This window comes from Octopus bimaculoides, chromosome 1 (assembly GCF_046866305.1).
Source record: "Octopus bimaculoides isolate indiv1 chromosome 1, ASM4686630v1, whole genome shotgun sequence".
In the NCBI taxonomy this organism is placed as follows: Eukaryota; Metazoa; Mollusca; class Cephalopoda; order Octopoda; family Octopodidae; genus Octopus; species Octopus bimaculoides.
In genome coordinates, this window is record NC_142928.1 from 116,318,194 (window position 1) to 116,330,595 (window position 12,402).

At 35.1% G+C, this 12,402-nt stretch overlaps 1 protein-coding gene and 1 pseudogene across 5 annotated transcripts in view; one reads left to right on the forward strand and one right to left on the reverse strand.

Annotated features, from left to right (window-relative positions):
* Positions 1–3,569: 3,569 nt before the first annotated feature.
* LOC106877865 (FUN14 domain-containing protein 1 pseudogene) lies at positions 3,570–7,694 on the reverse strand (annotated as a pseudogene). The gene has a single exon (XR_016242939.1). The product of XR_016242939.1 is annotated as an FUN14 domain-containing protein 1 pseudogene (transcript).
* The window catches only part of LOC106877864 (COP9 signalosome complex subunit 1), a 129,349-nt gene continuing 124,619 nt past the window's right edge, over positions 7,673–12,402 (forward strand). For all 4 annotated transcript variants that reach the window (XM_014926899.3, XM_089356762.1, XM_089356779.1 and 1 more), the window contains exons 1-2: positions 7,673–7,800; positions 10,060–10,439. In XM_014926899.3, coding sequence (XP_014782385.1) covers positions 10,413–10,439 — 27 coding nt within the window. In that variant the 5' untranslated portion in view covers positions 7,673–7,800; positions 10,060–10,412. The remainder of the gene's footprint in view (positions 7,801–10,059; positions 10,440–12,402) is intronic.

Sequence of the window (12,402 nt, forward strand, 5' to 3'; positions counted from 1 at the left end):
GAGTCTATATCTCAACAAACATCCTTACTAATATAAAAACAAGGAAGAAAAATATATTTGTTCCAACAGTAGAGATATACAACTTTTGTGTATTGGTGGGAAGACTGGTCAATACTTATCTAACAATGCAATGTTGAGCACTCATTCTCACTGTTTGATATTAACTTGTGTATGTATATATATATATTATATATATATTTCATCATCATCACCATCGTCACCATCATTATTTAATCTCTGCTTTCCATGCTGACATCGGTTGGACAATTTGACAGGAGCTAGCAGGCTCCAGTTGTCTGTTTTGGCATGGTTTTTACAGCTGGATGCCCTTCCTAACACCAACCACTCCACAGAATGGACAGTGCTTTTATGTGGCATCGGCACAGGCAAGGTCAGTTGTGGTATGGTTTTGTAGTTGAGTGCCCTTGCAAATGCTAACCACTTTGTGTGGACTGGATGCTTTTTTATGTGACAACAGCATTAGCAGGGTCACTAAGTAACTTGCAAAACAAAGATCCTTTGAGAGGGAATGTGGCATTGGAGGCAATCTTGTACCAAATGATGAAAGGTTAAAGTGTGACAGTGACACAAAAACAGGTGCCTTACTGTGGAGGAGATACAGAGCTAACTGGTCAGAGAGAGAGAGAAGGAGTGATCAAGTTTGAAACTAGTAACAAGATATATATATATATATATATATATATATATATATATATATATTGGTTAGGCATTGTGATACTAATAACCTGGTGCAGAACTCAATGTATGTATCCCTCTGAACAAAGTGTTAGTCAAGTACAGAGCAGTAGTAAGGAAAGAGATGACAAACGAACAAACAATTATCTCACAAACCCGACTAGTTCACAGCTTCTATTATAAGATGTGGTGAAGTGCACTTCATGTTTAAAGTTCAAATGAAACTGTAAGTTATTATTCAGGCACTCAACTCAGTCCACCACATCTTATAGTGAAAAAAGCTGTAAGCTAATGAGGCTCATAATATAATCATTTCTTTGTCATCTCTTTTCTTATGTATATATATATATATATATATATATATATATATATATATATATATCGAATAGTGGTACAACAATGCACCAATATTTACTGGAAATAGCAGTCAATAATATATGACACTATAGTAAAGATTCACTGTGTATATACTGGCAAAGATGTTTCCAGGCAGCAAACATAAAAAATTTCATCTTACGTGTAGGAAGAACATTAGATAAATGTACAACCCAGATGTGGATAACCTAGGACCTAGGTTCTCAACTCTCCAAAATACACTTGTCAATGTAAATTTAATTAACTCTTTTCAACTAGATTCACCAGACAAAATTTTGAATGTTGCTACATCAGTGCCAGTATATTTGCCTGAATACCTGAGCCATTAATAGAATCGAGAACAGTAAAAACGTTTTCAAAGAAAAAATTATTAAATAGTGCAACACAATAGAATTGCTATCCAGTAAAACAAAGCACCATAAGATTAAATTATTTTAGAAAGTTTGAAACCTAGGTCCTAGATTATCCACATCTGGGTTGTACGTTTATCTAATGTTCTTCCTAAAGGTAAGACGAAATTTTTTATATTTGCCGCCCACAAACATCTTTGCCAGTATATACACAGTAAAGCTTTACTATAGTGTTGTATATTATCGACTACTATTTCCAGTAAATATTGGTGCATTGTTGTACCACTATTCTATATTCATATTTTAACCTTATGGTGCTTTGTTTTACTGGATAGCAATACTATATATATATATATATATATATATATATATATATATATATATATATATAGATATACAGATATATATATAGATATATATATATAGATATATATCTATATATGTATGTATACATACGCACACACATATATACATATATATATATATATGTTATAAGTTAGAACAAATAGTAAGTTGTTATTACAGTACTCAGAGTTTCGAATGTTGGACTGAAGAGCTATGATGCATTCTCGGCGGCTATTAATAGCAGTAGACGTTATGATAAAAACCATTGAATAGAAGGGAAGTTACTCTAACAGGTAGAATAAGAAAAAAGATAAAAAATACAAGCAACCATATTCTCACATATACATACATACATTATATAATGAGTGCAAACATGGCTGTGTGGCAAGAAGTTTGCCTCCTAACCACATGGTTCTAAGTTCAGTTGTACTGTGTGGGATCTTGGGCATCTTTTCTAAACTGAGGCTAACCAAAGCCTTGTGTGTGTCTTTATATTTATGTCTGTCCCTCACCACCACTTGACAACTGGTGTTGGTCTGTTTACATCCCCATAACTTAGTGATATCATCATCATCATCGTTTAACGACCGTTTTCTATGCTGGCATGGGTTGGACGGTTTGACTGGGGACTGGCAAGCCAGGAGGCCACACCAGTTTCCAATCTGATTTGGCAGTGTTTCTACAGCTGGATGCCCTTCCTAACACCAACCACTCAAAGAATGTAGTGGGTGCTTTTTACATGCCACCGGCACGGGAGCCAGTCAGGCAGCACTGGCATCAGCCACATTCTGATGGTGCTTTTTATGTGCTACCGGCACAGGAACCAGTTGGGGCAGGGAGGATGGATTTGACCATGTTCTGATAGTGCCTTTTACGTGCCACCGGCACAGGGAACCAGTCAGGCGGCACTGGCAACGATTCACACATGCATGGTGCTTACTGCATGCCACCAGCATGGAAGCTAGTCGGGTGGCACTGGCATCGGCCACAACTACAATTCCATTTGTGATTTGATTTGATTTTGATTTTACTTGATTCAATAGGTCTTCTCAAGCACAGAATGTCATCCCACAGTTCAAAGGTACTACACACACACACACACACATATATATATATATAAAGGTGTGTGGCCCCATGCTTAGGGTGTGGCACTCATGATCACAAGATAAATTTTGATTCGCCACCGAGCAATGTATTTTATTCTTGAACAAAATACTTTATTTTATATTGTTGTCTACTCAGCTGTAAATGGATAACCCTGTGACAGACTGGTATTCCATTTAGAGGGAACATTGACCTGCTTGTCTACAACAATGCAAGACCCAGTGGTGTATAACAACAGCCAATAGTCAGATCGATATAGTTATACATAACACACACTCACATACAAATATGTGTGTGTGTGTGTGGCTGCATTATATGCCTGCCTTTGTGGTGAGATTGAAGAAGATATGCAATAAATAGAATATGAGTTGAATATGATTGTTGTGATCATTTGGTGTCACTGGATAAATAAATTCAGCTCTTTCTATTTCATTCAAGTAATATCAAATTCATCAAACTCAGAGAACCTGGAAATGCTACAGGCTATGTTTTTGCTTGTAGAATAGATGCAAGTGGCAAATGCATTTCAGATGGTTGATATTCCAATATGAAATATTGATTTAAATGTTTAGTGTAGTGTCTTTGAGTGATGATGCAGTAACTATGATGAAGAAATCCAGAATTGGTGAACCTGATTTTGTTGAGCATGCAGCAAATACTCTAGTAAAAAGAAAGTACAAGAAACAATGAACAAAAAAATGTTGGTGAAAAAAAATTGGTGAAAAAATGTTTTTTAATTTATGACTTTTTCACCACCCACCCCCATACACAGTGCCTCTTTTTTTGCAATATGCCCTCCAAAACAATGAGAGTTGTGGATTATGACACCCACATAAGTTTTTATGAAAAACCTAGCCTGTACATGGTCATTGTATTATGATGTAAAGAAAATGAAGATATTATTTTAAACAGTTGTTTTTTGTCATAATAGATGGAAAGAGAAAAGAGGGGAAAGGGTGCAATTAATTGGAAAAAAACATGCCAACAGTACTGGACAAGAAGCAGAATTAGTGGTTTTGAACAAACAAGAGAAAAGGAACTGTTGTTAGAAATACAGAGACAGAATTGTGGAAGAATTTCTAATACATGTATCAGTGTTGGGAATTGTGCGAGAGATGAGTGAATACATTTGTGCACATGTGTAATAGTGAGAAATTATGTATGATGTATTAATACGTGGGGCATTAACATGATACAATAGTATATTAACTTAAAAATACTAGGAAATATTGATATATGGAAAATATATCAATATCACCTAGTATTAGGTAATATTGGTTTCAAGGCCTGCAAGTTCAGGGGAGTGGGTGAGTCAATTACATCACCCCCAGTGCCCAACTGTTGACTCCGAAAGAATGAAAGGCAAAGTCAACATCATTCTCATTATTTAACGTCCGCTTTCCATGCTGGCATGGGTTGGACAGTTTGACTGAGGACTCTTGGTGGAATTTGAACTCAAAACATAATGATGGCTGAAATGTTGCTAATGATTCTGCCAACTCACTGCCTTAGTATTAGATAATATATGGAAATATTAGGTGATAAATGGAAATACAAGGTAATATTGATATATGGTAAAAAAAAGATTTCATGAGAGATGTGGAGTGGTTTAGTTAGAGATGATACACAGCTGGCTAGCATAGAACTGAACCATTGTCAAGGTATTAGAAGAGATGGAGAAGAATCCACAGCTCTGTGTACTAGCAACAGTAGAGTGGAGTGAGTAAATTATTGTGAATCAGACAATCTTTTGTATACATGCAGTCCAGAATGTATGCATAACAGCACTACCATCACATACAAGATGATAAAGGATTAGAACAAGTATTAAGAAACTGTATAGCATTGTACCTAACCTTTTATCTTCTTGTCTTTAAGACACACTATCAGGAAATTTGATCTATTTCTTTTCACAGTTATCTTCCATTGTCAGAATCGTTTTCAAACAACATCCATGATCATTCTTTCTACTATTTACCCTCTTAGGATTATTTTTATGAAATAGTGATAATGCCTAAAGAACACGTTAATCTTGCCAAGCTCATGACAGTCATTTTAGTGTTGATGTCACAATAAACTGCATCCAGTACATCCTATAAAGTGGTTGATTCAGGAAGAGCATCTAACCATAGAAACTATGCCAAAAATTAAAATGTATGAGCAAACGTGTGGCCCTCCTACCTGTCAAGGAAGGATAGGAACTTGGAATAAGAACTGGCTGTGAGGTATCGAAACCATGCCAGTATAAAAATAGGCAAAATGATGACTTCATACAGACTACCTTTCACCAAGAGAGAAATTCTTTGTTGTGAGGAAAGACAAGAGCATTATTGATGTTGTATTGATCTATAACAAATCTGACAAGAAATACAACTTGATACATCTGCTAGACACCATATAATTAATAGAATGACTGGTCATCCACCATTAATAATATGCCTGGCCAGCTTAAGAAAAGGAATAATTAAAGCACTTTGCTTCATAAACCTCTAGATGTGGGTGATAGTTTGAATAACTGTGTATCACTGCCAAAAAGAAAAACAAAAAAACAAAAGCTTTTCTTTCATCCTTTCATGGTCATTAAAATAGTTAACTTAATCAACTTAACCACTTCCCTGAAATTGCTGGTCTTGCACCAAAATTTGTAGCTTATGATTTAAACCAGAGAGGTATATGTTGTTTATAGGATATCATGTACCACATGACCTACACTGGGTGATTATACCACTATGGGTAACTTTTGTCTTAAAAGTATATATTTGTCAGCCTGGCAGAATTCATTCCTCTTCCTGCTTTATTCATGGCAAGTTAATAAGATCAAAAATCAAGTACACAATGATCATGTTCTTCACAACAACCAAACAGTAACTATTTACAGAAATGTGAAGTGAACTGCATAAAATAAAATGCCTTTATTAAGAAAACAAGACATATCTAATGATGTGAACTTCTGATCTTTTGGTTGTAAATGAATATCTCATTCTTGACCAAGTGGTACCACCGGGAGTTTGGACTTCTTTAAAACCTAAAGGCAGAATATATGTGAACATCTATTATTGTACAAAGATATACATTACAAAAAATAATTGTAGTCAGGGGTTTCTAAGTTACCATCAGTCTGAATAATTATAAAATTGTTTCAATGTTTATTGAACAATTGTCATGGGTCAATCATGATGTGAAATTCAGTCCATTTAACCAGTAAGCAGACCCTTTATGCAGAAAGTGATCGCAATTAAACAATAGGAGACCGAGAAGGATGAAATAAATTCTAGCTAGCAACAAAAAGTTTCTTTCCCGGCACAGAATAAATTCTATGATGAATGTATTAAGCACGATACTGCAGGGACTGAAGGACGAGTAGAACATAAGTTACATGAGAGTACCTTTTAGTTGAAGCAGTGTTTATGTAGTGGCTTTTTTCTCTTTTGTAATGAGACAGGGAAGCGGGGGGGAAAAACGCTGTTGACAAAAGCAACTGACTCGATCGATTCACCAATCCATCCCGTTTCCATTCCATAATTTCTCAAGTTTTGTTGTGAATCTACAGTACGAAGTGTCGTTCTGAGGATCTTATAAATACAGAAACATAACTATACTCTCATTTTTTCAACATGTTTCGGCTTTTGTATGTTTACTTAATATGACCTTCGTCCCATTACTCTAAACTGCTATCTACATCTTCATGCCATACACAAACCAATGTTTACACTATACAAACGCATTCAAAGTAAGAAAATAAAAGCCTTCAATGTTTTTAAATGTCAATAACGTAAAAACTTACAAAACACGACACTGCTTTTTTTTTCAAATAAAATAAAGATCCAGATAGAAAAGCCCCAATGAAAAGTTGCTATATTTTTAGTTTCATGAAAAGTTTAATACAAAAAGAAAAATATTTAAATTAATTTTGATTTCATTCTTAAGCACCATGGACTTAACATTTCTGAGTCCTGAGGGATGGGGGTGTTAGTCGTTTACAAAAACTAATTATATACAATAACAGCTAACATATTAAACACAGCATGACAATGATTACATGTAATACATTTACATCTAATTTATCGATTCAATAAATAAAATATACGCATAATGTCGTGACTGTTCAATGTATTTATATGGTAAACGCATGTAAATATATTTGTATGTGTGTGAATTGTTATGCATCATAAAAGAAAAAGGATGCATGCATCAGATGCAGAGATTTACGAACACGAAGAAAGAAGTCAGTTTAGTTCAAATCAAAACGAAAAGCCCATTAGAAAACCACCAGCAAACATCGACGCAAATACAATATTATTTTTGAAAAGGGCTTCGGTTGTCGATACAAAGCTAGGGCAAGTTTTCTTGGTTTCTTTCATAATAGATCGACCAGCCTTCTGAATGCTGTCTTCAATTTTATTCCAGTTGAATTTTACATAATCCTGGTGATGAGCAACTTGTAAAAGCAAGATTGTAGTCCCCATAGTTGCTGCAGCAATTTTGCCAGCTTTTGAAATCAGCATTCCCGTACACCAGCCTGTAACTCCTCCAACGAGACTCTGTTTAGTGGCAGACATTCCAATTACGTCTTGAAAAACATCTTTGATCCATTGATGTTCTGGAACGTATCGAATGATATCCATTTGTTCGTGTTCTCCGATTTCATCCATTTTTCTGATAAATAATAAACTTAGCTTATTTATTTTGTGACGTAATGTATATATTTTCTGTATTCAAGGATATTGTTGGCTTAACTGGGAAAATTAATGATCGAAAGAATCCAACAGATTTTCTCGACGGGTCGCTTCGAGCAATTAACCCAGACTATTCAAGGGAAATAATCATTCCTCACTTCCTGTCAAATAACTCGACAATGTTATCTTTCACTGAATTAATTTACCTCAACTTCACTGTCATATCTTACTAACAAATCGTTTGCTTAATTATTGTGAGTGTCTTTAGGCAAATGCCTGTTTCAAAATATAATTTTTTCGGTCCAGATGGACTATATGTAATCTGAAACTTTCCCCCCTTGTTTTATTTATTTTTTTTACGGAATCCCACGTTTTAGGCTATGGAGATTCCGATTCTGAAAAAAGATTTTCAAAAATCTCAATTTCAAAATTTCGATTCCTCCCCCCCCCCACCGGTTTTTATATAGATCCACAGGGTAAACCTAACCCTAACTCAAACCCTAACCCTAACCCTAACCCTGACCGTAACCCTAACCCTAACCCTAACACTAGTTTTGTGAGATTTGGCTGTTATTTCTAGCATGTAAATAGCCTGCTTGGTGGTGGGGGGAATTGAAATTTTTCAAAATTTTTTTTTTCAGAATCGTAATCTCCATAGCCTAAAACATGGGATTCCGTAAAAAAAATTAATAAATTAGGTGGGGAAAGGTTCAGATTACATATAGTCCATCTCTACCATTTTTTCTTTACAAATTTGTATGTTTGATAACAGAAATTATGAATTGTCCGAGTCATAAAAACATAAACTACAGAGTCAGCGTTCAAAACCAACTGAAGTCAGCTTTATTTTCCATCTTTATTGGGCAAAAAAAGAAAAAAAAAATACTCAGTATTTATTAAACATTGGAATAAATTTATAATTTTATGATGTTTCCTAGATGTGAATGGAATTATAGAAGACACTTGAATTTATATATAGTCTAACATATAAAGACACTGAGTTAAAGATTTACAAAAGGATTAAAAAGAAATTGTTACTTTTTATTTTGATAGGCATTAACAGCGTCTACGGAGTAAAAAATCTTTAACGTTATTTAGTATTGTTTTTAAACATTTCTCTTCCCAACTAATTTGGTATTGAAGGTATTGTTGAATTAGTTTAAAAGTGCCTTAAAGGGCAGAAATACATATAATGTGTAACTCTTATTTGAGCTGATGGTAAAGAAAGAATTGTATACTGACTTAAAATGATTGCTTTATGAGTCAATGTACAACCAAAGTTAATTTACGTGTTCAGCAAGGAAATAAAAAGTGAGCAAATTAAAGATGACTTCATTACGAAATTGTATATTTTAGTGTAGGACCATCAGGATTACAAGCCAAAGGGCTTCGAGACAGAATTATATTCGATTTCTCCTAGCAGGAAATCAGTCAGTTTGAACAATCATGGGTATCTGCAAGAACACTTTTAGCTGAATGGTACAATATACAAAACTCTCACCTTTAAGGTGGACATCTAATGAAATCATATAATTTGGACTGTCAAACAAAAATTTGCTCAAGCATTAGAGTTTTGATGCTATTTCAACACTAACAAGTTACCTAAAACTAGTGAGTCAGCAGTCATACTATATGAGTGAAAACTGCTGAGAAATGATGGGACCAAATGCATACACATTTGCCCAGCATGTGGTAAGACATGTAAAAGCCAACAAATTGCTTCTTCACAGTCACTCAGCCTGCTAGAAATAGCAGTAAAGTCAACCTCAAATCACTTTGGATAATGGAGCTTCAGATACACCATGTTGGGGAAAAAAGTAAGAACGGTAAAAGCCAGAATGCTTTTGAATATTGGCTTGCTCAGTGTTGACCAGAGACTAAACAATAACAACAGCAACCTTTAAGTGATGCAAATGTAATAATTCTTTTATAAAATTCATGGAAGTCTCCACACCAAACACAAAATATTATCTGTTTTCAACCTTATGGGATCTTTTTCATAAATCCCATTACTGTATTAATATTGGCAAGAAGCTAACTATTATCTATCTTTCTTATCATTTTACTTGTTTCAGTCATTAGATTGCAGCCATGTTGGGACACCAGCTTGAAACATGATAATAACTAAGCATTTATATCACCTGTAAAATGTATACTTGATACAGTTTCATTTTAATTACCACAATTAATTACCTGATACATCTATTGAGTTCATAAATGGATTATTAGATAATACAGGTTCTCTCCTTATTTATGAAAGACAAAAGTCAGAAAAGATACCAGAAAATTGTCACTGCTTTTCTCATTACTGGCTGTAATGGTAAACTCATGCCACCAATTCTCAGGCTATCACCACATTTAATAACTAGTTCAATAAAATTAATTGACTTCTATTTCATCTGTGAGCTGGGTAAATTGACTACCTCTAATCTTTCCTTTTGCACTCCATCACTGCTACTGTGTCTCAACTCCGAGATCCTGCATTTAATATATTTCCCTTCTCTCTCTTACAGAATACTCCTACCTATGGAATTCCACAACCCAATTGATCTTTAGATATTCAAACTGAACATCATCCACATCAGTCTCACCAGTTTAAAAAGGCCTACAAAAGTCATGGACATAGCCCACCTCCTTTGACTCACTTATAAGAAAAGGTGTCATTGTTGATGATATATTTATGTAAGGTAATACACAGACTGACAAAAACAGCTAGCAGAAAGTTTGAGAGTAACTTGAAAATAAACATAAAGCTCAGTGATGGTTAACTTAATATAAGTGAAACTTTGATTGAATATTTTTTTCACCATATGTTTTGTCCAACCACCAAAGTGGATGCTCTCCTCAGCAGAGATATGAAACTCACATGAAAACTGTAACAAACAAGAAAATGGTATTTAGTGTGATAAATTACTTATCTTTTATCTTCTATTTTTTACTTGTTTCAGTCATTAGACTGTGGCCATACTGGGGTATCACCTTGAAGAATTTTTAGTTGGATGGATCAACCCCAGGACTTATCTTTTTTAAGCCTGGTACTTATTCTATAGATCGCTATTGCTGCTAAACCACTAAGTTACAGGGACATAAACACACCAACACCAGTTGTTGCGCAGTGGTAGGGAACAAACACTGATACAAAGACACATACATATATGTATGCAACAGGCTTCTTTCAGTTTCTGTCTGCCAAATCCATTTACAAGGCTATGGTCAGCCTGGGGCTACAGTAGAAGACACTTGCCCATAATGCCATGCAGTGTGACTGATCATGAACCATGTGGTTGGGAAGCAAACTTCTTACCACACAGCCATGCCTGCACCTTGCCCAAGTTTTCTGAAAATTTATCACATATTACAAGCCCAATAAGATAACTACTCTTCTATACATTTAAGATAACATGCAATTCAATTCAAGAGAAATTTCATACCAAACCAAAAACTTACAAGTAAAACTTAAAATGTCTACCTTCCTTCAGATAGTACCCAGGAGGTTCCAGTAGTTTTCAGTTGATTTCATAGTGTTCCTTCTTCTTTTAATCACCATATATAGCTGACTAATGTTGTAACATTGTATCTCTCTTGGATTCTAAGAGGACCTTTGATTATTTAACCCTTCATTGCCCAGTGATTTCTGTGTTTGTGCTCCTCCATTGCTGGGGAACACCACTTCTGCTTTGTAGACCACAGCCTCTGTGCTGCATTGACTATTGGCTGGGCACTTATTGCTAACCCTACATGAGCATTCTGCCTCTGTACAAGGGTTTGGGGTGTTCGTTAACATTTTAAAACTCTAGGTTCATAGGTGAAAGAGACCCTCGAGTTATGTCTATTGAATAATCTCCTATACCTATGGGACTGTGTAAAATGCTTATCCATTGATCTAAGGAAGGCACTTTCCATGCAGTTCACATTGAGTGAGAACAGTGGGGAAAGCATGAGGACTTTATAGTGGTGTTTTCTCTTGTGGGTGTAAATGCCAGGCATATGGATAATGTGAACCTTAAACCTGCAGGTTCTAGAGCCTCATTGTACATCAAAAACATCTTTATTGCAGGATAGGTTCAAAATCCTCTTCAGATACCCTTTACAAGCTTTTTAAATGAGGCTGTGATGTATGATAGCCTTTCATTAGATTTGTGGAAAAGTCTGTTTAAACCAGTGTCCAAATCAAATATTACATCTCAGAAATTTACTATGTTAAGGTTGGTTTCCATGGTAATCTTAAATCCTTACGAGTGTGAGTTAGGTCTTTCCTAAGCCTGTCCAGGGTGTGCCAATTTGTGCATCTGAAGATGGTTAAAGCATCTTCCTTATATAGGACAAAGCACATTGACTGGAATTTCTTATTTAATGTGTCTAGTATAAATAATCGTGTAGGTCACAGACATATGTGCTGCCAAATGCTCCTCTTGCCACATCAAAAGAACCTTCTGGGTTCGTCTGTTTGACCCAGGCTGAGCTTTTGTTGACTGGCTTTTGTTGTTGCTATTGTATGTATGAGTAGAAACCCAGCTATAATTTTGAGTGCTACTATTCTCTAAGAGCCTATCATGTGCCTATGTTGGTTTTTAGTTTTATATGATAAAAATTAAGCCCTATCTGAAATTTAAGAAAACATAAACCACCTGTGACATTCTGACATAACCAGGAATATATTGCTTGACAAGATAAAAGGTGTGGCAACATGAATAGCTTATATATATATATATTGGTGGAATTGCTCTCCCTAAGTAATCCTTGATGCTTCTTACTACTTGATGTGGTTAGCCAGAACCTTGAATGTACTTGAGAGCTCTTAAGGTACCCACCTGGATAATTTATCCCTATATATATATAAAAAGTTATTCATATTG